This window comes from Squalius cephalus (genome assembly GCF_949319135.1).
Source record: "Squalius cephalus genome assembly, chromosome: 12".
Classification (NCBI taxonomy): Eukaryota; Metazoa; Chordata; class Actinopteri; order Cypriniformes; family Leuciscidae; genus Squalius; species Squalius cephalus.
In genome coordinates this window covers 1334566-1359688 of record NC_137133.1, presented here as the reverse complement: position 1 = coordinate 1359688, position 25123 = coordinate 1334566, and the positions used below count along the sequence as shown (strand labels likewise).

At 43.5% G+C, this 25123-nt stretch overlaps 2 protein-coding genes across 3 annotated transcripts in view; one reads left to right on the top strand and one right to left on the bottom strand.

Moving 5' to 3' along the window:
* Window positions 1–439: 439 nt before the first annotated feature.
* tmem244 (transmembrane protein 244) lies at window positions 440–13484 on the bottom strand. The gene is made up of 6 exons (XM_079887635.1): window positions 12981–13484; window positions 12659–12744; window positions 11311–11387; window positions 7001–7126; window positions 787–831; window positions 440–701 (listed from the first exon to the last, which is right to left on the bottom strand). Exons 1-6 carry the CDS (start codon window positions 13071–13073, stop codon window positions 604–606), a joined length of 525 nt encoding a protein of 174 aa, XP_079743761.1. The 5' UTR covers window positions 13074–13484; the 3' UTR covers window positions 440–603.
* A 3061-nt stretch (window positions 13485–16545) lies between these two features.
* Window positions 16546–25123, top strand: part of l3mbtl3 (L3MBTL histone methyl-lysine binding protein 3) — a gene marked incomplete at its 5' end in the record, with an annotated part of 92515 nt that continues 83937 nt past the window's right edge. Inside the window, 4 exons of one of the 2 annotated variants that reach the window (XM_079887536.1) lie at window positions 16546–16813; window positions 18663–18788; window positions 19255–19366; window positions 22263–22413. In XM_079887536.1, the coding sequence (XP_079743662.1) occupies window positions 18687–18788; window positions 19255–19366; window positions 22263–22413 (365 nt within the window). Of the gene's footprint in view, window positions 16814–17464; window positions 17489–18662; window positions 18789–19254; window positions 19367–22262; window positions 22414–25123 lie in introns of those variants that run through there. The other variant, XM_079887535.1, reaches the window with a different exon arrangement.

The window sequence follows — 25123 nt, the reverse complement described above, 5'->3', positions numbered from 1 at the left end:
TTTGTGGTCTATCACATTTTGAAAATCTTATAAGATGTAAAAAATCTTTTGGTGTGTACCCAGCATAAGGGTCTGGCGTGGACTAATGAAACTCGCCCAGCTCGAGGGGCGGCACCAAGCATGCATTTGAAAATCTCACTGCACGCAATTGGATAACACTACGACCAATCACTGTCGTGATTTAGCTCGCCTCTGGCCCGCCTATATCAGATAACCCGATGTGATTGGTGCAGCTCCGATACAAGGGCATATTTAATGAGCATCCTTACTCGATGCCAGAGTAACTCGCCGAGCAAATTCAACTTGTGCTCTCGCAAAAACTCTGGATTTCCAGGGTAGAGGATTCGTGTACTCAACGACATTAGCCCAGTCAGAAGAGTAATAGAAGAGTTAGTGTTTTGCGTTTAAATGTTAGAAAGGCCACCAAAACAACATGGTTTACTGGAATTATTTTATCAGCATAAGCAGTTTCCAAAACAAATCCATAATGCAAAATATTGAGTAGGAATAACAAAACCATTTCAAACTACACCATGATGTAAAAAAAAAGTTAAAACAGTACAAAACTGAGAATATCGATCCCTGTACATTCTCCTCAGTGCGTCAGAAATCCTGAAGATCTGCGGGATGTACAAAATTATATCTGAAGAGTCGGTAAGCCATGAGTTGCCCTCCAGAAATCATCATCAGTAACCCAGAGCCTAAAGGAGAGAAGACAGACGTACAGTTATCATTACATTACGCACACGAGGAGTGGCCTGATTCACTTTAGAGAACAGAAGTTACCGAGAGCAATCCACCAGTGCTCTGTTGAGGGAAAATCAGCCATAACTGAAACAAAAACGACAGACAAAACAGGAAGACAAATTAGCCATCATGTGCTTTCAAATATACATTTATAGTGGATATAAAAAGTCAAAACTGCTGGTTTAATACAATGAAACAAAGATAAATCATATCAGAATATCATGATGTTGATTTAGTTGTGCTGATGATTAGTTCATTCTGAACACATGCGATTATAAAGGGGTGTGGACACTTATCCCGTTAGTTTTGATCTGAAATCACTCTGTTTTCAGTGGCATTGGTTGAAATGTTTACATCAAATGTGCAAAAGTTCTGAAATGATTGACAGTAGTTGAGAAAAGTGATGTTGGGCCTAGAAAAACTGACATCATTTTGTAATCATATTGCGTAGTTGTGCTTGGAGTTGTTTTATTTGTGATAATAACGCAATGAAACATGCCAAATTGTGCTGACATCATTTTTGGCCATACAAAGAAATTGAGCATGCAAAAACAGTGAGCCATCCAAATATTAATAATTGATTAAGTTTTAATGACTAATGTTTTTCTTTGCAAAGTAAAATAAAACCTGTAGCTTGCAAAAATAATTTTGTAATATTTAAAAAATATATAAATTATTTTCCTCATATTTTGATGGTTTAATCAAACTTGTAGGGTCATTAAAAGCAAATATTTCCTCCGAACATCATCTTTGGCAACTACTGTAGATCAATATTTGCTGAAAAGCTCTCAAATGAAGATAATTCAAAGAGATCTGCCTAAACTTTTATGCCATTCAAATAAAGCATCGAGTAGAAATATGTCTGTAGAAGCCCTTATATTTTGTGCCTGGCCACTGACGGCCTTCACACCACAGTAATCGCTTCAGTCCAAGCCGTTCACACAGGACATGTTCCTGTATTTCATCTGGTTGGTTTATGCACATGTGAATACAGTGTCTCTGTTTCCATTACAGATTTGCACAAAACTTTTGCAATTTTTTTCTAAATGTCGACAAAAAACTATTGCGAAATGACGGCGTTTCCATTAACCGATGTTATGCGATTAAAACTTCATTTTTCCTCTCGCGATCAGTAAAATCATTCCAAAAATCATGGTAACGGACGTTGGTAGGTTTCTGTACTATATCCCAGCCACTGCACTGGCCATTATTATTAATGGAAGGAGATGTGTGTGTGTTTTCAAGCATTAATGGTAAGGAATGACCCTTATTATACTTGTGAGCGGCTCATATGAGGAGTTTCTGGGTGTTTCTCCCTCAGATCTGCTTCGAGGTCTTGATTGTGGCATTTATTTGAGGTTTAGAATCCATTATTCCTGTAATTCTTTTGTCTTATATGAGTTTAATAAAGAACTCTGTCTCGTATTCTGTCCAAACACACCGCGTCATTACATCAGGTGACTGTAAATGCGTTTCCATTGCAGTTTTGCGAAATATTTATTTTTCGAATTGCCTGAAAAACCTCCTCATGCGAGCGTAAAAACTGTTTTGCGATAAATGGGAGTTTGTGCGAAATTGACGTGTTTCCATTTAGTGGAGCGGCTAAGTGCTTATGTTTGGCAGAATCGTTCAGTTTATGATACAAGTGTGAAAATTGGCATGAGCAGTCTCCATGGGTCACTTGACAAGAAAATTGTCCGAGCCACTTGAAATTTCAAGATGGCGGCCATTTTTCAAGATGGCCGACACCTTAGTGGAGCAATTAGGCTTAAGAAATCATTTAGTTGGTGATACAAGCATGAAAATTGCCATGAGCCTAATTGCTCCACTAAGGTGTCGGCCATCTTGAAAAATGGCCGCCATCTTGAAATTTCAAGTAGCTGTGGGTGGCTTATTGTCTAGTGACCATCAGAGACTGCTCATGCCAATTTTCATGTTTGTATCACCAAATAAACCATTATATCACTTAACTGCTCCACTAAGGTGTCGGCCATCTTGAAAAATGAAAAATCTTGAAATTTCAAGTGGCTCGGACAATTTTCTTGTCAAGTGACCCATGGAGACAGCTCATGCCAATTTTCACGCTTGTATCATAAACTGAACGATTCTATCACTTAGCCGCTCCACTAATTGGGTGGATTTTCAATTCGCAATTTCAATTTGCGCAATTTGAAGGGTAATGGAAGCGCGGCTAGTGAGTGTGCTTTAGTGAGGTGTGCAGACTCACAACATGAAGCTGCTACTTCAAGCTTGATTACTCTGAGAAATATTTATTACAGAAATCAAATAGCCACAGGCCACAGGCCACACACTTCATTGTATCTGTCTTGGTAAACATACTTTTTCACTAAGCATTACGTCATTTTCCAGAACGGCAACTCCAGTTCACAGATTAAAAGAAAAAGACATAATTCTGTGTATTCACTAATCTAATTCATTCAATCTCCACAGTGCAGGTCTCTCACCGTACAGTGAAAAGAGCTGAACGCTGTTTTACAGTCGTCTGAGGCTGACAGAGTGTTGTGTGGGTGAAGATGCTTTTCCACTAATAGATCTCTCAAACTCATCATGAACTCTGATGAATGCAGCACTGACTGAGACACGTCAGGATTTAGCTCTTATATTAGGGATGCTCACACAAAAATCAACATTTTTATCAACATTTTAAGGTCAAAGGCACTAAAGAAGAAAATGGCGAGATTTGCTAGCTTTTTACTTCTTTGTTTACTTGAATTATATGGCGTTCGCTGCACCTGAACCCCAGATCAGCTGAATTTAGTGTTTGCAGCAAACGCATCCGCTTCTGTTCAGTTACAGTCAGGACCAGTGGTGGGCGAAACACATTACAAGTAGCGAAAGTTACATAATCGGATTACTTTTTTCAAGAACTACAGTTACTAGTAAACACATTACTTCTAAATTCACAACAAAACATATGAGTTAATTTGTTTGTATTTAATCTCACTTTATTAACCTGCTGGCCTTCGATGATCCAATTCAACCATACTAATAAGCAAAAATCACTTTAGATAAACATCACATTTTTGTTTCTTTTTTAAATTTATTTTTTATTGCTGAAGTCAGAGTGTTGAACTTTCTTCTTCTTCGGTCCAGGACAGCAGCACAGCTGTGAGGTGTGTTCGAGCGGTGCCCTCTACTGTATAGGCTTCAATTTGCATTTCTTTCAGCCTGAGGGTTATTCATTTCACTTTTGGTGAGAAAAAGCCTTTACAATTGCCAAAAATAGAACGTTTGTTTTATTTTTCTTATTAAAAAACAAAAAAAAGCAAGCCCAGCCAAGGTGAAAAATTTTATGCAAAAATACTTTCCAAAAAAGTTACTAAGTAATCAGTAAAGGGTTCAATCAGCTAGCCCAACATTTGGTCAACACTGCAGCAAAAATAGGAAACTTTGATGTCAGGGAGATTTCACCACACCCAACAGCAGTATCAAGACACGTAAAAATGTTGTTGACGAAATCACTGCAATAATATCCAAGTTTGGATGCGCAATTACAGCAGACATATTGACAGAATATCGTAAAGCATCATTTTTGTCGGCAAATATTCATTACATTAATGGCCAATCTGAGCTACATTCAAGAGAGCTTTTTGCTGCCCCTTTCGACCCAAGCACCTCAAAGACGGGTGCAAACATTCGAAGGCTCCTGCCGCAGAATCTCAGAGTATTTGGCATTGATGCGACAGAAATGGGCAGTAAGATCGTGCCAACATGATCAGTGCCTTACGAGGAAACACGAGACTAAGCTGCACAGCATACATACTAAACGTGACCCTGTCCCGGGCGTTTGCTCCAGCCGTGATGGAAATATCACCAGAGATCGCTATAATGACATCAATATATACAGTAAGGACTGACAACGGCATCTGGAACATCTGCGCGCTGTCCTGAGATCGATGAGGGTGGATGGGCTACGGGGCGTGTGGAGGTATGGTATCTGGGCTTTCACTTGGGACATGGACCGGTGCGTCCCCACATTGATAAGACCAGAAAGGAGGTGAGACAGCTCCTGGGGCTGGCGGGGATATTATAGGAGGTTTATTCATAATCATTCTGAGCTCACCAGCCCGCTGACAGACCTCACTAAAAAGGAAGCACCAGATTTGCTCCAGTGGACGGAGCTGTGCCAACAGGCCCTAACCAAGGTAAAGGCTCCCCCATTCAGTGGCCCGCTCTTACACTCTCCTAACTTTGATCTCCCTTTTTAGTAGCAGACGGACTCGTCTGACAGGGGTCAGTCCTGTCCCAGGTGATCGGAGGATAGGAGCAGCCAGAGTCGATAGCTCTCAAACAGAAAGACTAGATACAGCACCATTGAAAAATGTAATAATAATAATAATAATAATTTGTTACATTTATATAGCGCTTTTCTAGGTACTCAAAGCGCTTTACATGGAAGGGGGAATCTCCTCAACCACCACCGATGTGCAGCATCCACCTGGATGATGCGACGGCAGCCATATTGCGCCAGAACGCCCACCACACACCAGCATACTGGTGGAGAGGAGACAGTGATGAAGCCAATCAGTATATGGGGATGATTAGGAGGCCATGATGGACAGAGGCCAAGGGGCAAATTTGGCCAGGATGCCGGGGTTAAACCCCTACTCTTTCGATAGGTAATGCGAAGTCATTGATGATGATGATAACCCCTGTTTTTAAATCCAGTGATTGGCGGAGAGACGGGATATAAGCGCCCTGCAGACCTGGGACAGCGAGAGAGATTCATGCTGCACTGATTGTGTTTGGACTGTTTGTTTTGGTGAACGTGCTCGCCACTCTGATTCTACGTCATTTCTATCTGTGAACGTTCTACATACAGATTTTTTTTTTTATTATTAATTGTCAAACTATCTGTTTATAACTTATTTAATTATTAAGTAAAATAAATATAATTATAAATATAAATTATATATCGACTAGGGCTGGTTAAAAAAAATATCGATTTCTCGATTTTAATCGGTCATTTTTACGAACCGATATCGATTCTTAAATCCCATGAATCGATTAGTCATCCTGTTTCCAGTTGATGAATGAATGTAACATTGTTGCGCATCCCATCCAATAAATCGCTATAATCTTTGTGCTTTGCTACTATTGATATGAAACAAAGTCTCAGATTTCAAATTACGTCCATTTTCTTACGAAATTCAAAAACATAAATAGCATTTTGTCGCTGTGGCGTGAGATCGCTCTGGCTCAGCTCAAGAGAAGCACGTGATCTTCTCTTCCGCCTTAATAACACCAGTTACAGCGCGAAATAAACATGAATGAGCTTCTGAAAGTGTGTTAAATGATAGAGTACAACTTATCGAAATCCGTATCATGTGACATGGAATCGCTCAATCAGTGTTTCAACCGTGGAAAGACGTCAGTAAATCAGCTTGTAAACAATGTCATGTAACGTCACATTTACCTCAGAAAAACCATATCCAGTGATCATAAACTCGTTAGTCAGCGAGAAATATTAACTCTAGAGAGGAGCATTTTGCTAAATATATGCACCATATTACATATTCATTATAATTTTTAATGTTCTTCAATTTTTAATGCATGTTTGAATAAATCTGGCAGGTTTTAATGACAGCCACCATTTAAATGTTTATATTTCATATAACTTTATTATTATAAAAATAAATAAAAGTGTAATTGAAGTGTTTGTACACAAATCAGTTCATTTTTACCTTCAGTATTACAGTAGGCTAATGAAGCCTATAGGCTACAACTGACTCCCATAGTTTACAGCATTAGTGAAGAGATTTGTTTTCCTTGAGAAAATTTGCAATGTATTGTACCTGATATCCAAAATAATCAATATTGAATCAAATCGAATTGGAATCGAATCGAAAGCTTGTGAATCGAAATCGAATTGATTTGTGAAATTTGTGTCAATACCCAGCCCTAATATTGACCATCAGCCACACAAGATATTGGCATCTGCAATATTTGTCGACCAGTTATGCTCATATCAAGTTCTGTTTTTGTTTTGTTTTTGTATCATGTTTATCATTTTAGAATAAAACTGCACGTGTGTTCACATCCTCGAATCGCCATCAGTGGATTCTCATTACACTGAGAGACTAAATTAAACTACTTTCTGTGGTTGTCGGCAGCATTTTACTGCTTGGCTTGTTTTGAACCCATAATATCAGGCATTCAGGTTAACTTGTCAAATTGATTTGACCAAATATGCTTAATCTCAGGTCTTTAATGTGTGTTTAGATGCTCTCACCGGCTACGGTCAGTCCAACGTGCAGCAGTGTGACAGTGATGGCGTAGTCCCACACACACTCCTCTACGATCCACGCGAATATCAGACCGCCCACAACGTACGTCACCTCTGTGGAGATCACACTCACTGTGCAACAAACACACACACACGTCTGAAGGACAACTGCCGATGCAAACGCATGTTTTATTATGCACAAAACATCAGAACTTCTCTAATCAGAAGGTTGAGATCAGCAAATCAGCACTTCTTCGGTTTCAAAACTTACCAAGATCCAATGTAAAATAAGTGCTAATTTCCGTTATTGTTAATTGGTACCATCACTAAATTGTGTTGTGTCATGTATTGTTAATATACATCAGCATTATATGTGTCATAATTCCTGTCTTAACTTGTTTAGCTTGTTTGCCTGTTGATTTAAGCCCTGTGTCTAGTTTCAGTCTTTGTGAGTTCTTCTGTAAGGCAGGGGCAGGGGCTCCACGTGCAGCAGTCTTTATTAGAAAAACTCAAAACAAATTCGGGAACAGGACTCTGGGGGAACAGGGCTCGGAGAACAGGACTCGGGAACAGGACTCGGCGGGAACAGGACTCGGCGGGAACAGGACTCGGCGGGAACAGGACTCGGCGGGAACAGGACTCGGCGGGAACAGGACTCGGCGGGAACAGGACTCGGCGGGAACAGGACTCGGCGGGAACAGGACTCGGCGGGAACAGGACTCGGGGGAACAGGACTCGGGGGAACAGGACTCGGGGGGGAACAGGACTCGGGGGGGGAACAGGACTCGGGGGGAACAGGACTCGGGGGGAACAGGACTCGGCGGGGAACAGGACTCGGCGGGAACAGGACTCGGCGGGAACAGGACTCGGCGGGGAACAGGACTCGGGGGGGGAACAGGACTCGGGGGGGGGAACAGGACTCGGGGGGGGGGAACAGGACTCGGGGGGGGAACAGGACTCGGGGGGGGGGGGACAGGACTCGGGGGGGGGGGGGACAGGACTCGGGGGGGGGGGACAGGACTCGGGGGGGGGACAGGACTCGGGGGGGGAACAGGACTCGAGGGGGGAACAGGACTCGAGGGGGGAACAGGACTCGAGGGGAACAGGACTGGGGGGGAACAGGACTGGGGGGGAACAGGACTGGGGGGGGAACAGGACTCGGGAACAGGACTCGGGAACAGGACGGGGGGAACAGGACGGGGGGAACAGGACTCGGGGGGAACAGGACTCGGGGGAACAGGACTCGGGAACAGGACTCGGGGGGAACAGGACTCGGGGGGGGGACAGGACTCGGGGGGGGGACAGGACTCGGGGGGGGGACAGGACTCGGGGGGGGGACAGGACTCGGGGGGGGGGGACAGGACTCGGGGGGGGGACAGGACTCGGGGGGGGACAGGACTCGGGGGGGAACAGGACTCGGGAACAGGACGGGGGGGAACAGGACGGGGGGGAACAGGACTGGGGGGGGAACAGGACTGGGGGGGGAACAGGACTCAGGGGAACAGGACTCGGGAACAGGACTCGGGAACAGGACTGGGGGGGGAACAGGACTCGGTGGGAACAGGACTCGGGGGGAACAGGACTCGGGGGGAACAGGACTCGGGGGGGAACAGGACTCGGGGGGGAACAGGACTCGGGGGGGAACAGGACTCGGGGGGGAACAGGACTCGGGAACAGGACTCGGGAACAGGACTCGGGAACAGGACTGGGGGGGGAACAGGACTCGGGGGGAACAGGACTGGGGGGGGACAGGACGGGGGGGAACAGGACGGGGGGAACAGGACTGGGGGGGGGAACAGGACTGGGGGGGAACAGGACTGGGGGGGAACAGGACTGGGGGGGAACAGGACTGGGGGGGAACAGGACTCGGTGGGAACAGGACTCGGGGGGGGAACAGGACTCGGGGGGGGAACAGGACTCGGGGGGGAACAGGACTCGGGGGGGGGGACAGGACTCGGGGGGGGGAACAGGACTCGGGGGGGGAACAGGACTCGGGGGGGGGAACAGGAGTCGGGGGGGAACAGGACTAGGGGGGGAACAGGACTAGGGGGGGAACAGGACTCGGGGGGGAACAGGACTCGAGGGGAACAGGACTGAACAGGACTCGGGGGGGAACAGGACTCGGCGGGAACAGGACTCGGGGGGAACAGGACTCGGGGGGGGAACAGGACTCGGGGGGGGAACAGGACTGGGGGGAACAGGACTCGGGGGGGGGAACAGGACTCGGGGGGGGAACAGGACTCGGGGGGGAACAGGACTCGGGGGGAACAGGAACAGGACTTTGGGAACAGGACTCGGCGAACAGGACTCGGCGGGAACAGGACTCGGCGGGAACAGGACTCGGCGGGAACAGGACTCGGCGGGAACAGGACTCGGCGGGAACAGGACTCGGCGGGAACAGGACTCGGCGGGAACAGGACTCGGCGGGAACAGGACTCGGCGGGAACAGGACTCGGCGGGAACAGGACTCGGCGGGAACAGGACTCGGCGGGAACAGGACTCGGCGGGAACAGGACTCGGCGGGAACAGGACTCGGCGGGAACAGGACTGAACAGGACTGAACAGGACTCGGGAACAGGACTGGGGGAACAGGACTCGGGGGGAACAGGACTCGGCGGGAACAGGACTCGGGGGGAACAGGACTGAACAGGACTGAACAGGACTCGGGAACAGGACTGGGGGAACAGGACTCGGGGGGAACAGGACTCGGGGGGGGGGAACAGGACTCGGGGGGAACAGGACTCGGGGGGAACAGGAACAGGACTTTGGGAACAGGACTCGGCGGGAACAGGACTCGGCGGGAACAGGACTCGGCGGGAACAGGACTCGGCGGGAACAGGACTGAACAGGACTGAACAGGACTCGGGAACAGGACTGGGGGAACAGGACTCGGGGGGAACAGGACTCGGCGGGAACAGGACTCGAGGGGAACAGGACTGAACAGGACTGAACAGGACTCGGGAACAGGACTGGGGGAACAGGACTCGGGGGGAACAGGACTCGGCGGGAACAGGACTCGAGGGGAACAGGACTGAACAGGACTGAACAGGACTCGGGAACAGGACTGGGGGAACAGGACTCGGGGGGAACAGGACTCGGGGGGAACAGGACTCGAGGGGAACAGGACTGAACAGGAATGAACAGGACTCGGGAACAGGACTGGGGGGGAACAGGACTCGGGGGGAACAGCCAACATACAACGTTAAGAACTCACAAAGACTGAAACTACACACAGGGCTTAAATACACAGGCAAACGAGCTAAAAAAGATAACAAGGGGGGCGTGGCTAATTAGAAACACCTGGGGAGACTAATAGACAAGAAAAACTACAAAGGACTACAAAACATGGCACAGGACAGGAAATGACAAAAAGTCCACACAAGACAAGGGGAACACAAGACAGGAATTATGACAATATGTAACTCTCAGCATCTGCCTTCCCTTATGTCATTTTGACCCGAAACGTATTTATTTAAAAAAAAAATTTAAATCAGAGGGGTCCAATACCTTAGGACTTGTGTCACACTTGAACCACGAATACACACACAATGTTTTACTGGATTTGAGGAGTTTATGTGGTTTTAATAAAAAAAGAAACAAAACCTTTCCTCGCAGGTCAATTTAGGAATGTGAGGAATGCTTCAGTATTCATAGAAAAAACTAAAAATGCTCCAAATTCAAACTAAAGATGCTAAAACTTTAGCAAAAGTTATTTAATAATGTCTACAAGTGTATCCGAATGCACACTGAAGAGATAAATTCAAGGACTGACTTAAGGACCCAGAGGAACAGCTCATTTGCTCCATATAGAGCTACAAGGCCATCTAGTGGCAAGAGTCATGACATTTCATGATATATTATTTTTTTCCACAAGAGGGCGGCAAAGACACCAGAAGTGACCCAATGTGACAATTATTTTGAGCTGATCTGAGCTGGTTTATGCATGTTTTGAAAAATTTATTTGAATTTAAGTTAAAAGAATGTGAGGGATGTGCTTGAATATATTATTTATTAATAATAAAAAAAATAATAATAATAAAAAAAAAATTATATATATACCAAAAAACTGATTTAAAAATAGAAAAAAATATTATAAAAATGAAATGATATGACCTTTCTGGACAAAAAAAAAGGGTCATTTTGACCCGCGAGGGAAGGATCTGTTCCAGAATGAGAAGATGAGGGTTAAACAGTCCTCAACTGCAGATCATAATGCAAAGTTTGTGTGACTGCAAGTGTGAGTCTTGAGCCAGTGTTCAGTCAACTACAACTTTACACAACATAAAGTATCCACTGTATCCTTGAACCAAGCCTACCCAAATATTTTGGACTTTGCCATGATGGTTGAGTGGTGTAGTCGAAAGGCGCTAACAAGCTGTCAACCTCGTCGACCCTGATTACAACAAACAAACAAACAAACAGACAGCTTGATTCAATTCTGTAACATCTCTGTAACATTAGTTCAGATCAAGAATGGGATAACGTTAATAGTTTACTACTGTAATTAAGTTTACTGTAGCTAAAAAACAACAACAAATGGATTAGGAGAGTAGAATCCAATTTGCATCAAAAATGATCCTGCTCTATTCTAATTTAACATCACAAAATTCAGGAGACCGGGGCCTCTTTTATAAAGACGTGTGTGGGATGATCCTAAATGTGAACATACAACAACTTACAAAATGTTCCTGTGATCGATTTTTTGAAACGTCCATATGCACGTAAAAAAAATTCCTAAATGCATCGCACTTTATAAATCCACAGAATACCCACAAATATGGTACAAACTTTATGGATTATTTTTATTATTGTTGGTTGGTACACATGCCCTACAGTTGTCAGATGCATAAGAACATTTTCACGTCAGTTTCTGCCTTTATAAATCCTGATTTGTTCCTCATCATGTTGGATGAAGTCCTAAACGAGGCCCCAGACTTTTAGAAGGAAATGTTCTATATGGAACCATAAAGGGGTCAGTCAGGCACTTCACAAACCTTTTAGGGGTTCCCATAATGTGATCATTGTATTTAGCTTAAATGAATTAATTCTGTATTTTAATTCAATTTTATTAATTAAACAGCTCGTAAACAAACTTTATCACAAAAAAATAAATAAATCAATAACCCATTAAACATGAAAGTATTATGCAATCATTTAAGACATTTCTCCTTATATAGAACCTTTTTGGCAAGAAGTGTTTGAGTCTAGAACCCTAGAGTTCTGTATAGAACCCCACGGAACCTTTCATTCCAGGAGAGTGCAGATGTCACATCACATAGTGACCCGACACATGTTTCTCGCACAAAACTAACAGAAAAAAAAGTCCAAATGTTTTAAATATAACATGAACCATAGCATAGGCCCAACAATATGTTAATTAAGAACACGATGTTCATGGGTTGAATAGGAGAACTGGACGTTTTGTGAATGCATAAAGAACAGCAGCAGTGATTTACATGAAACTAATATCACAAAGTGCTAAGATCCACTGACGTAGACTGTTTTTTGCTCAATACAGGAAGTCAGACGATCACCACATAAAAAACAGACACACAGAGAGAGAGAGAGAGAGAGAGAGAGAGAGAGAGAGAGAGAGAGAGAGAGAGAGAGAGAGAGAGAGAGAGAGAGGGAGGAAGTAGTGCCGCTCAGTGTGGAGAACCTCACCTGAGAATGCCGATGCAGAGACTGACCACAATATAGTAGACCGAGTAGAAGCACACCATACACATCAGCAGGTTTTCAAGAACAGCCTGACAATAAACACACAACACAGTTGTTTGACTGCTGGGAAATATGTCTACACAAGTTATAGTCCTAGTTTTATCAGTATTGTTTTTGCAGTGTCTAATCAAACATGTTCCATTGTTCATGAGCCTGAATTATTTGTCGGTCACAGAAATCAATCACAGAAGCCGTCTGGAAGTAATGCATATAGACATGTGGCGCTAGTAGTAAGTGAACTATGCTGGAGTGGATCAAACTTTACCCATGTGTCCTGGATCTTGCCGTTGATCGGCAGCTGGCCATGGCGTTTGATCAGAGTGGTCCCACAGCACCGGCAACAGTAGTCCAACAACATGAATGGCCGGCGATTCTTTGATGGACGCTAGCAATAGCACAACTCTGAATCTGCGCATCTGTCATGGCTGCTCTTAATAAGATTAGCAACACTCCCGTAAATCTGTTGAGGATAAAGCCCACCGACAGGCCTGGTCTACGCTAACTAATTACACACACACACACACACACACACACACACTAAAAATACCCCTCATTCAGTAAGGACCCGCTAGAATACCTCACATTAGCACACCTGCTAACAATACTTCTAGCATTGCTAACTTGTGAACACATTTTAGAAATGGTGCAGATTTCAGAAACAATATAGGTCTGAGTTACTCCACAATGACGCACACAATCAAGGCCTACTTGCTTGAGAACCGGGTCATTCCTGTTAGGAAGCACCTTTATTATGGATCGATTTGAAAGCAAGCAAGCAAGCAACTTTATTTATATAGCACATTTTCAAACAACAGACGTTGCCCCAAAGTGCTTTACAAAAATGAAAACATTAAAATCATATAACAAAGCAAACATAACTTATTTCGAAAGCTAAAGAAAATAAATACGTTTTTAAATAAGACTTAAAAAGGGAATATTGTGATTAAATAAAGGAAATCTAATGGCATGCCCTCAAACTAAAGTAGCCTATACCAAATGTATTTTCTGTTTATTCCTGTGTTCACTTAATCATGATACTTTGATTTAAAAAAAACAAAACAACTAATTTTCTGACAATTAAAACCTTTTGATTTTAATATATCATCCATATATGCCAAAAAGGAGCATGTTTGGCTTCTCCAGTAAAGCCAGTGAAGAACGTTCTCAGTGCTGTGCGTGGTTTTCTAGAAACATCTACATAGTTAAGGGAGGTTCTGCCGCACAGAGCCCAGACCCGAGTCCCACTGAACACCTTTATGATGAATGTGAACGCTGACCGTGAGCCGGGCCTCACTATGGCTCTGATTGCAAACACACTGCAAAAGCCTGAAGCTTCTCCTCTGCAAACAAAGGCTGTCCTGCAGAGCTCAACACACCTGCCTGCAAGAGTCTAACATGCCTACGATAAGACCTTGGCTGTGTCCGAACTACATTTTTCCCTACTACATCACTCCACTAATATAGTCCACTTGAAGGAGTGAATGAAAACGAGTGATTGAATTCAGACACTGAGTGTGGAGGAAGGGTTGCCACTTTTGCATCGTTTCTGCGGTTTAATAATCATTTGAATCGTAGCACACTGGCAGCTCCAGTCGTAGGCTAATGAACAGATTTATCCTAAACTCTGTCATGGAAACTAGCATATTAGAAAGGAATGTATACCTGTATGATATTACGCTGTAGCCACATTGGACCAGCGGTTTGGAGAAAGGATGGATGGATGATTCAGCTGCGGCGCCATCTTCTGGGAATACATTTGACGAGTGGCGCTCACAGTGCATTATGGGTTTTTCTCTAACCGTTGAGAGTACATCAGTTGTACACTCTTTATTGCAGTGCATTGTGGGATTGAATGAGTGCACTTCACATGATTTCCCACACCACTACAAATGGCTGTTCCTTCAAATACGTCCCTATTTAAGGGTAACTGGGGCGATTTCAGACACAGGTGTGTTTAACTGGGGATGACGCTGAACTCTGCAGGACACTGGCCTTTTAGGAACAGGATTGGACACCCCTGCCATGGAAGAACCAATTCTGGTTCCCCAAAGAACCTTTCAGTGATCAGTTTTTAAAAAATAACTTTCTTAGTGTGAAGAACATTTAAAAAAATCTAAAGAACCCTTTTCTACTATAAAGAACATTTTGTGGAATGGAAAGATTCCATTGATGGTAAAGGTCCTTCATGGAACCATTGATACCAATAAAGAACATTTATTTTTAAGAGTGATGGGTAAGGTAATAAACAAAGCAGCTTATAGATGAAGAAATATTTAGCGATTATTTTTGCGGTGCTAATAGCGATCTTCTATGATCAGAGCATCTTACAAGACTAACAAGACTAGAAATGTAATAGAAGAATTGAATCTGTAGAGATATAGTAACAGGTCCAGCGATAAACCTGACACAAGATCACACGAATCATCTCTACCTTGAAAATCAACAAAGGCCTACATTTTTCATGTTGGCATTTGACTCTACTGGAAGTCGCAAAATTTTAATTAAAGCTAAAACCAAAGCCACCTGTACATACTGCAACTTCATTCTTGTTTTAATAAATTAGCAAACAAAATATTTACATTAGTCTATCTAGTCTATCTCTAGTCTAAATGGATTACCAGACAAATAACACAAGGTCTAAACTAGAGTTTGATTAGAAGTGTGGATGACAATAGATAAAGTCTGAGTTACAGTTGGATTGCACTGATAATTAGCAGTTTTAACGGGAACAAATTGCTCAAATTACTTAGTTGGGTAACCTAATAGTATGGCCAGTTTATTTTATCACTGTTTGTCATGATTTACCCCTGTTTCACAGACAAGGCTTGAGTCTAAAATGCATGTTTGAGCTTAAAATATATCAGTGTCATTGTTTTGTCTCAAGATGCACACAGTAATGTTTTTTTGCTAAGGCACGTTTATAAAAGCTGCATAAATGTCCTAGTTTAACTAAGGTCTAATCCTGGCTTAATCTAAGACCTGTCTGTGAAACCTTTTAGATAAAGTGATTACATTAAAAGTGTCAGCATCATTTACGTGTTGAACAGCAGTGTGTGTGTTATTCATATCAACTGTTAAATCCCACCTATTTTAAGACTGGACTATAGTATAGTAGAACATAATTCAGTAGTTTTGTAGTACATTAATGTACCTAGTGTTGTTCATAGTTCAGTTAATTCATTTTTCTAGTATATTTATTGTTAAGTACAGCTGAATATGGTGTATTTCTTTAGATGAGTAGAACTCAATATAGTTTTAAATGGTCAATTATAGCATTGTGTTGTTCTAAACTAAACTATTCTATAGATTAAGTTAGTTCAGATTAAAAAAAGGGGCTATTTTGTGGTTCTGTACAGCACAGTTTAGTAACATAGTTCAATATAGTTTAAACACATTATTCATGGAACGTGTTTACCATGTTATAGTTTCAGAACGTTCATAGAACAATAACGTTCCTAACAAAATGTAATGTTCACATAACCAGAAAACATTTACAAAGCAGGACGTTTTGAACGTTCAGAAATACTGGTTTCATAACTTAATGGGAAGGTCAGCAAAACGTTCTTGTGATATATTTTCGTTAGCTGGGCTGTTGTTTAGTTTAGTAGGCTATAGGCTACAACAGTAGAGCCAGTGTTTGCTGTTCAGTTCAGTAGTCCAGCAAGTATAGCTGGTTGAATATGTTCACCTACACGACGAGAGCAATGCAGACAGCTATCACACACTCACATTTCTACATCTCCTCTCAATAAAACCACACGCAACACGCCAGAGTTTGATTGTTTGTATTTACTGAGATGTTTATGCGCATTTTGGAAGGGTCGGTCGCGCGCAGGAATATATTCTTAGTAACAAACACAGAAATGGCGATGTTTTACGCCCTCGGAGCACGTCGCTGCGCATTAAAAGCCGCACAGACAGGTTTGAGACGAGCCTGGAGGGTCCGTGAACGTGCGCGATATCGTCGAGATTCGTCGGGATTGTTTCAGCGCAAAACTTTCGTTATTGTCATGATGGGCGAGTGTGAAGCGCGACGGCTGTGCGCATGCGCACTGGAGTCCGCCTGGCCAATTTCTCAGTACTCGTGGGAGAATTTGGGTAAGAAACAGACAAATTAAAACAATCGCACGCTAGGATAAACTGCTCGTGTAGCATTGTATACTGTATAATAAACCGTGTTAGACTTTCGCGGGAGGTTTAATGCGACGGAATAATAATGAAAGTTAGATATAAAGTAGAAAACGCCTGGACGTGTCATCAATAATATGAGCAGCAGGAAGAGAGAGAGAGAGAGAGGGAGAGAGAGAGAGAGTATGAAATAAAGAATAACGCTAATGAATGACACTCAAAATAGACGCAGTCGATAGAAAGGATCAAAGTGTGTATTTGTGGCTGATGGCAGGAATAAAGCGTGTATTTATGAGTGTGTGTAGAATAATGCAAAGCAGGAGTGCATTCGCTCCTGTACATGGCAGGAACTGACCGTGCGAAACAAAACATGTCTCGATCAGCCCTGCGATCATCTGCTCAATCATTCACTTTAAATGTCATTGATCAGCAATAATGACGCGATTCGCCAGGCCTGTGTCTTTCAATTATATAGTGAATATAATTCCTGCTCCGCCATTTTGAGAAACTGCCTTTAAAACACATTAAAGAAAAGTGTTTTAATATCTGACACTGCGCCGTCTGAAATATGTCATCACTGCTCGTCCTCGTCGATATTTGAGGAAAAATAACACCGTCGAGATGAATAATTTCACCTCATTCAGTGTAAACTATTTAATATAATAGAGCTGGATACAAGCAAACGCGTTTAATAGAAAAAAACCTGGTGCGTCAAAACTCATGTATTTTATTTTAATTTGTTTTTCATTTAAAAAATTACATTTTATTTCAATCATCATCATCGTCGTCTACAAATTTAATCTTAAAAATCATTAGTAAAAAACTGTTATCTGAGTAGATGTCGATTTTGATGTCGTATTGTACTTCACGTTAAAAAAGTAAAGCGTTTGCTCGGAGATTTTAAATATTCGTTGGGAAAATGAACTTAGTTTATTTATACAACCTAATAAATACCAAATGCAGCAGCGAAAATCATTTCACGTGCAGATATACCACAATTATTCAACTTTGACTTAATAATTTAATGCTAAACGATGTTAAAATTAATCAAAACACGCAATGCGTAAAGAAAATGTTGTAATATGTGACAATATTGCTAGCATTTCTTTTGATTTCATTGTTGAAAGTTTCCAGTAGCGCCGCGGCTGAGCGACCCCTGTCGGCGGCCGAGGGAACCACACACACACACACACACGCTGTAGGCCTCATGCGCCACTCACACACACTTCTGCTAAACTGGCTTTAGTTAGCAGACACACTGTGTGCTCTAAACACTGCCTGTGTGTGTGTGTTCATAGCCTGTTTATGTGTCCTTCCAGATCAGCTTGCTACTTAAGCTATAGAAACAGTTGTATTGGTTTATGGTTGTTCAGGAGTGACTTTTAGGCTAAAGGTTTTGAAGGACAGATAAGAAGACTTCTTCTAATATTTTTTATGATATATATATAGATTATAAATGATAGAGAGCTTACAAATGCATTGTCTACTGTCTAAATGCACAAAAACAGTGCAATTCATTAGGTGACAGCTGTTAAACCAGTTCTGGACTAAAATAACATGGTAATTGTTTACATAATTGTTTGCTGGAATAACCTTTAAAAAGTGTTGTTTGAAATGATTTTTCATTAGTATACGGATGAATCCCACAATCCCTGTAAAGAATATGTCTGGGCTGCATTTTACCTCAAAAACTAATACTTAATCAACATTTAGCTTTGGTTTCCTGGAGTAAAAACACACTTAGAGGTGAATTAATGTGCATGTGAAAGATTTTCAGTGGTGTATTGTTAAGTGTGTGAGGTGTGCTGTGCTGTTGCAGGTTAGTCGTGTGTGTGCGTGTGTGATGGAGTCGTCGGGCCCGAGCGCAGCCGCTCCAGAGTTTGACGTGTACGAAGCCATGGACTGGAAGGACGGAGTGGGAACTCTTCCCGGCAGTGAGCTCAAGGTGAGGGAACACACACGCAACCTAAAAACTGCATTCCCAGCATGCAATAGCCGTCATTTCACCGTCTAGGTTAACTATAGACCCGATATAGTCCGGCTTTAAGTAACCCACTTCTAGCCAAAATAACCTTGAATTTGGTTACATGTTGTTTTTTGCCAAATAACTTGTGAGATTTATGATATTCCATCATGTAAGCAAAGTAACCAGTGATTGGTTTCATTTCTTCACTCTAATTTCTTTGTATCTATGTGATGACTAGTCTATTCTTGGGCTTTGGTTTAAACGTCTATTAAATTCTCACTGACAGCCCAAATTTCTCCTTGTTTTAGCCTAGACGTCTGGACTGTGTTTGGACGGCTATTAGATGTCTTTAAAACGCAAAATTGCTCGCTGGGTTAATCCTGTGTGTGTGTTAGTCGGGTACATCCAGCAGTGTGTGAGCGTCTCTGTTGTGTGTGTGTGTCAGTTCCGGGTGAATGAGTTTGGGGTCCTGGAGGTCATAACGGACGAGATGGAGGAGGAGAGGGGCAAAAAAGCTCACGCCACCACCACATGGAGCGTCCCCACGGCACAAGAGGGTAAACGCACAATAACACACTCACGTCTGGTGTTCAGTGCCCTTTCCCTAAGACACTTTGCCCCTTTGTTACTGTCTCAAGTTTTTATTAGTTCACTTCAGTATTAAAATTTCCTGATAATTTACTCTCCCCCACGTCATCCAAGATGTTCATGTCTTTCTTTCTTCAGTTGAAAAGAAATTAAGGTTTTTGACTAGCCTGGGAAAACCCAGACAACTTCCGGCAAATTTAGATTTGCTCTGCAAGTAGTCTGGCAAAGAGCTCATTCAAGCCCATTTCTAATCCGTCGAAATCGCGGCACCAGGTCTATCCAATTGACCCTTTGCAGGGAGCTTGATTGACAGGCGATCTAACCAATCATAATCCGCCATCCGCCATTTTGTCCGACAAAGCAGTCAGGAGAGATAGCAGATTAACATGGGAGGATTTGAACTTGAAAAACGGAGTGTACTGACACCTTTCCGTGGTTAAAACAATATTCCTTCTTATGTTCATTCATGTTTATTTGATGCTATAAATTAACTAGAAGGAAGAGATGATCGGTTCACGAGCAGCTTTAACTGATGCTCTACAGCGATCTGTCAGACACATTTAAGAGCCACAAAACGGTATGTATCGTTTAAATTTCTTTTAAAAAATGACCAAATTTGAAAGGTGAGACTTTGTTTAATATGTTTAATATCAAAAGTAACCGAAAAGTAACCTGGACTGTCCTGTCTGTCAGCGTGTTGTCAGTCTCCTCTCTGCTCCGCGATGTATTTTTCACTGCGTGAGAACATGGTGTGGCGTGAGAACAACGTGGCTTGTCGGGCATAGCGACAGTAACTAAGGGGGGCGGGTCTTTGCGAAGGGTCAATTGCGCCCAGAGGCATTTGAGCGACGTCCGTTCAACTTTTAAATGCATTATTATTATATTCAAATTGCAAACACATGAGGACAGTCTCCATGAAAGACCCACTGATGAACGTGCTACTACATTTCTCTCCGAAACGGTAGGAAATGAAATTAGATTTAATAGAGGATTTTAACTGTGACACGATGATTGACAGGGCAGTTTACGTGAAAGGACGCACGCGACAGATCCGTCCGATAAAGATGACGAAGTAGTATGTCCCAAAACTTGCCTACTTTTTTGCTACACATTCAAAAGTAAATACCTTTTCTTCACAAAAAGAGTTCATACTTTTATGGCGTAGTGTAACTTAGGACGCAGCATATGGCTTTACACGATGCCGATCGCTCTGATTGGTTTTAGGTCTATCCAGCTGCGCCCAGAGGCATTTGAGCGACGTCTGTTGGTGACGCCCCTTTGGAAATGAGTTATTAATGAAGCTTTGCCAGACCATAACTCAGTTACTACTTTAACCAGGCTAGTTTTTGAGGAAAACATTCCAGGATGTTCCTCCATATAGTGTCTTCAATGGGGTCCAGCGGGTCGAAGGTCCAGATGTGAGTTTCAGTGCAGCTTCAAAGTCTCGACACGATCCAGCCGAGGAGTAAGAGTCTCATCTAGACAAACCAGCGGACATTTTATAACAAACAATAGACATTTATATACTTCTTAACCACTAATGCTCGTCTTGCACTAGCTCTGCGATGCGCCACACATTACGTAAATGAAAGGTCAAGCGTGTTCCGGTTTAGAAAGGGAGCGTAGCATAGTTTTTTTACCTTTTATTTATTTATTCAAACCGTTGTACCCTGATTGGACCCCTTTGAAGTCACTATATGGAGAACAATCCTGGAATGTTTTCCTTAAAAACCTTTCTTTTCGACTGAAGAAAGAAAGACATGAACATCTTGGATGACGTGGGGGAGAGTAAATTATCAGGAAATTTTAATTCTGAAGGGAACTACTCCTTTAAAGTGGTAAAAAATAGTGGATGCAGTTTTCAAGTGGGCTGGAGTGAGATTTTAATCTGCCTTAAAGAAATTGCTAAATGACACAGTAATGTGATTAAAAGAATCTGGAAAGAGAAAAGCATCTTTTGACAGTGATTTCAGCTGATCGCGTCAGTGCTGGTGAACAGATTCAACACGTTTACAAGAATAACTTGTAAATAGTTATGTGTTGTTTTAAATGATCTATATGGATGAATCCCACAATACTTGCCATGCACATACAAACAAACAGCATGATAGCTACTAAATCAACATTTAGCTTTGCTTTTTTGGAGTAAAAAGTTTTTAATGGACTCCTACTAGGGATGCAGGATATATATCTGCCACCATATCGGTATCGGCCGATATATGTTCATTTGTAATGTTATCGTTATCGGCCCAATAAGAAAATTTGGCCGATATATTAAAGCTGATAAATAATTGAGTATGTCCTTCAGCTGAGTCAATTCAGATGTTCACTGTTCACCATGGTGGCTTTAAATTGCTTGAAATATGATTGGAGTCACTTCAAAAAAGGAAAATACAGTTCAGTGCAACTGAAGTGCAAAATCTGTCATATCGGCTACATAAAATAATGAGAACATCATTATAATCGTGTGCTTGGGACATGGATTTAATGGTGAGACTTTTGTTTTTGTAATCAGGCTCTCAAAAATTATATAAAAATTTTAATTTAGATTTATCGGCCAATGTATCGGTTATCGGCTTTTAAATATAAAGAATTATCGGTATCGGCCAAAATTTTCATATCGGTGCATCCCTAAGTTTGGGAATGATTCAAGATTGATTTAACCTTGCCTTTAAAGCTATCCAAACACACCGATTCTCCATAGCCTTTCATCTGAAGAGAGCCCAGGTTTGTCTGAGACCGCAGGTGATGATTGGTCAGTAATGTTAGAATCAGTCACTCAGTTAGTGGAATATTGTGATGTGAATGATGTTTAATCTCCCTGAGGATTGTACATTTTCTCTGTGTTGTCCTGATTTCCCTCAGCTCTGTCCTCACGGCCGGTCTCACAGGAGGAGGCGTCGTGGGCCCAGCGAGGCCTGGTGTGTGTGCGCTGTAACAGGAAGGGCTCTGTGGTGGACTTCCTGTCTGATGGACTTCACTGCAGCGAGCGCTGTCTGCAGCAGGACCAGCAAGAGTAAGTCAAAGTCACTCATCACTCCACGGACGATAACTATAACCATAAAATATGGTTCTTGAAATCATTATAAATATTAAAGAGTAGCAGAGCCCACAGCACAACTATATCGACACAGAGGAACGATATCGTTTTAATCACTTTCAGAATGAGTGTAAACGATAAAAACATTGACAGCCAATCAGAATCCATCCTGCTTTAAAGAGCGCAAGCATTTAAAGTGACAGACAACAAAACTGCAGCGTGCTTATAATAAACGTCTCGGGTTACGACTGTAACCCTTGTTCCCTGAGAAGGGAACGAGACACTTTGGGGGGAACGCTCTTAGTGTAACGCATCTGAAGTATGAATGAAACGAATCCAATCCTGATTGGTGCTGCTTCATGACGTAACGGAAGCTACAAAGGGACGCCGGCACACAATAGAGTTAGCTTCTGTGATGAAGCAAGTCGCTCCCAGGCAGGGGGAGTCGTGGCAAAGGGACGCAGTGTCTCGTTCCCTTCTCAGGGAACAGGGGTTACAGTCGTAACCCGAGACGTTCCCTTTTGAGGAAACTCGCACTGCGTTGATGATGACACTTTGGGGAATGAGTACCCACTATGTCACAACGAGCCCTGCCTGTCCCAGTGTGAAGCTGCACACAGGCACACTTAGGACGAGAGCACTAGAGTGCCAGGCGTAGAAGGAATTTCCAGGCTATAGAATCTGATGAAAGTATGAGGGGTGGCCCATCCTGCTGCATCGCACACTTGGATTCGGGCTCCTGAGAGGAAGGCTCTAGAGGACGCCATGCCTCTGGTTGAATGATCCCTCACGGCCAAAGGTGAAGGCAAGGGTGATAGGCCATAGAGATAGCCTGAACGATCCAGTTGCTGATGGTCTGTTTGGATGTGGGAAGCCCCTTCTTGGGTGACCTGAAGCACACCAGCAACTGATCTGACTTCCGCCATGAAGACCTCTGAACATAAATCTTGAGAGCTCTGACAGGGCAGAGCAAATTAAGTCTTTCTTCATCCACCGTCATGTGAGGTGGAGGATGAAAAGCCTGCAGAACCGTAGGGCGTGCCACATTAGATGACACTTTAGGCACATAGCCCGGTCTGGGATGCAAGATAGCCTTAATATCGCCTGGAGCAAACTCCAGCACCCGTGAGATATAGAAAGGGCCTGACGATCTCCTACTCTCCTCAGAGAAGTAATGGCTAATAAAAAAGCTACCTTGAGGGAAAGGTTCTTGGCCTCAGCCGACTCTAGAGGTCGGAATGGGGCCTCGACAAGCCCTTTGAGAACCACTGCCAGGTCCCATGTGGGAGCTCTGGTTTCCGCAGGTCTCATCCTCCAAGGAGGAAACGTATGACCAGCTGATGTCTCCCCTGGGGCCCATCACCCAGAGGAGCGTGGAAAGCCACAATGGCAACCACGTACACCTTGAGTGTGGACGGGGTAAGACCAGCCGAGAAGCGATCTTGGAGGAACTCCAGCACTGAAGCCACCCGGCAGTTAACTGGGTCCACCTCATGCTCTCTACACCAAATGGTGAAAATTGTCCATTTTAGGCCGGACGGTTTCCTCATGGAGGGAGCTCTAGAGCCGAGTATGGTCTCGACTACTCTTACTGACAGACTGGCTTCTAGGTACTATACCCCCTCAGGGGCCAGACCCACAGTTTCCATAGCTCTGGGAGAGGGTGAAATATTGAGCCCTCTGCCTGCGTCAGCAGGTCCCTCCTGATGGGAATCTCCCATGGAGGGCCCTCTAGGAGCGATCTTATGTCTGAAAACCATACTCAGGCCGGCCACAACGGAGCTACTAGAAGTAGACTGACCTCGTCGCGTCGGACCCTCTCCAGAACTCCCGGGAGCAGAGTGATCGGGGGAAATGCGTATAGACTCAGCCTCGGCCACGTCTGCACCATGGTCATGAGGGAGAACCACAGTGGACAGTGTGTCATCTCTCAAAGATGCAAACAGATTCACTTCTACTGGGCTGAACCTCTCGCATTTTAACTCCACCACCTCAGGGTGAAGTCTACATTCCCCGGGCCTCAGCCCCTGCCTCGACAGGATGTCTGCTCCCTGATTCTGGTCCCCTGGGATGTATGTTGCTCTGAGAGACAACAGTCTCCCCTGAGACCACAGGAGGATCTGATACGCCAGTATGCATTTAGAGGGTGTGATCTCAGAACCCCCTGATGATTTAGATAGGACACCCCTGACCATATTGTCTGTTCTGACAAGAACGTGATGACCCTTGAGGTCTGGCAGGAAACTCCTCAGAGCTCAGAAGACCGCCAGCATTTCAAGGCAATTTATGTGCCAGGGGAAATGATGGTCCTGCCATAGACCTCTTGTAAAGTGGCCGTCCAAGACCGCGCCCCAGCCCGTGAGGGATGCGTCTGTCGAAACTGCTTCCCGGCGACATGACACTCCCAGCACGGGACCTTGGGACAGGAACCAAGGTCTCTTCCACATAGATAGGGAACGAAGGCATCTGCGTGTAACCCTGATCATGCGGAACGGGTAAAACCCCTTGGTTCTCAACCACCATTGTAGGGCCCTCATGTGCAGCAGACCAAACGGAATGACATTGGACGCTGCTGCCATGAGCCCTAACACTCTCTGAAAATGCTTTACAGTGACGGCTTGGCCTGGCTGGTCACAGTGGCCAGGATGGGCTCGATCCATGCAGGAGACAATTGTGCCCGCATCGT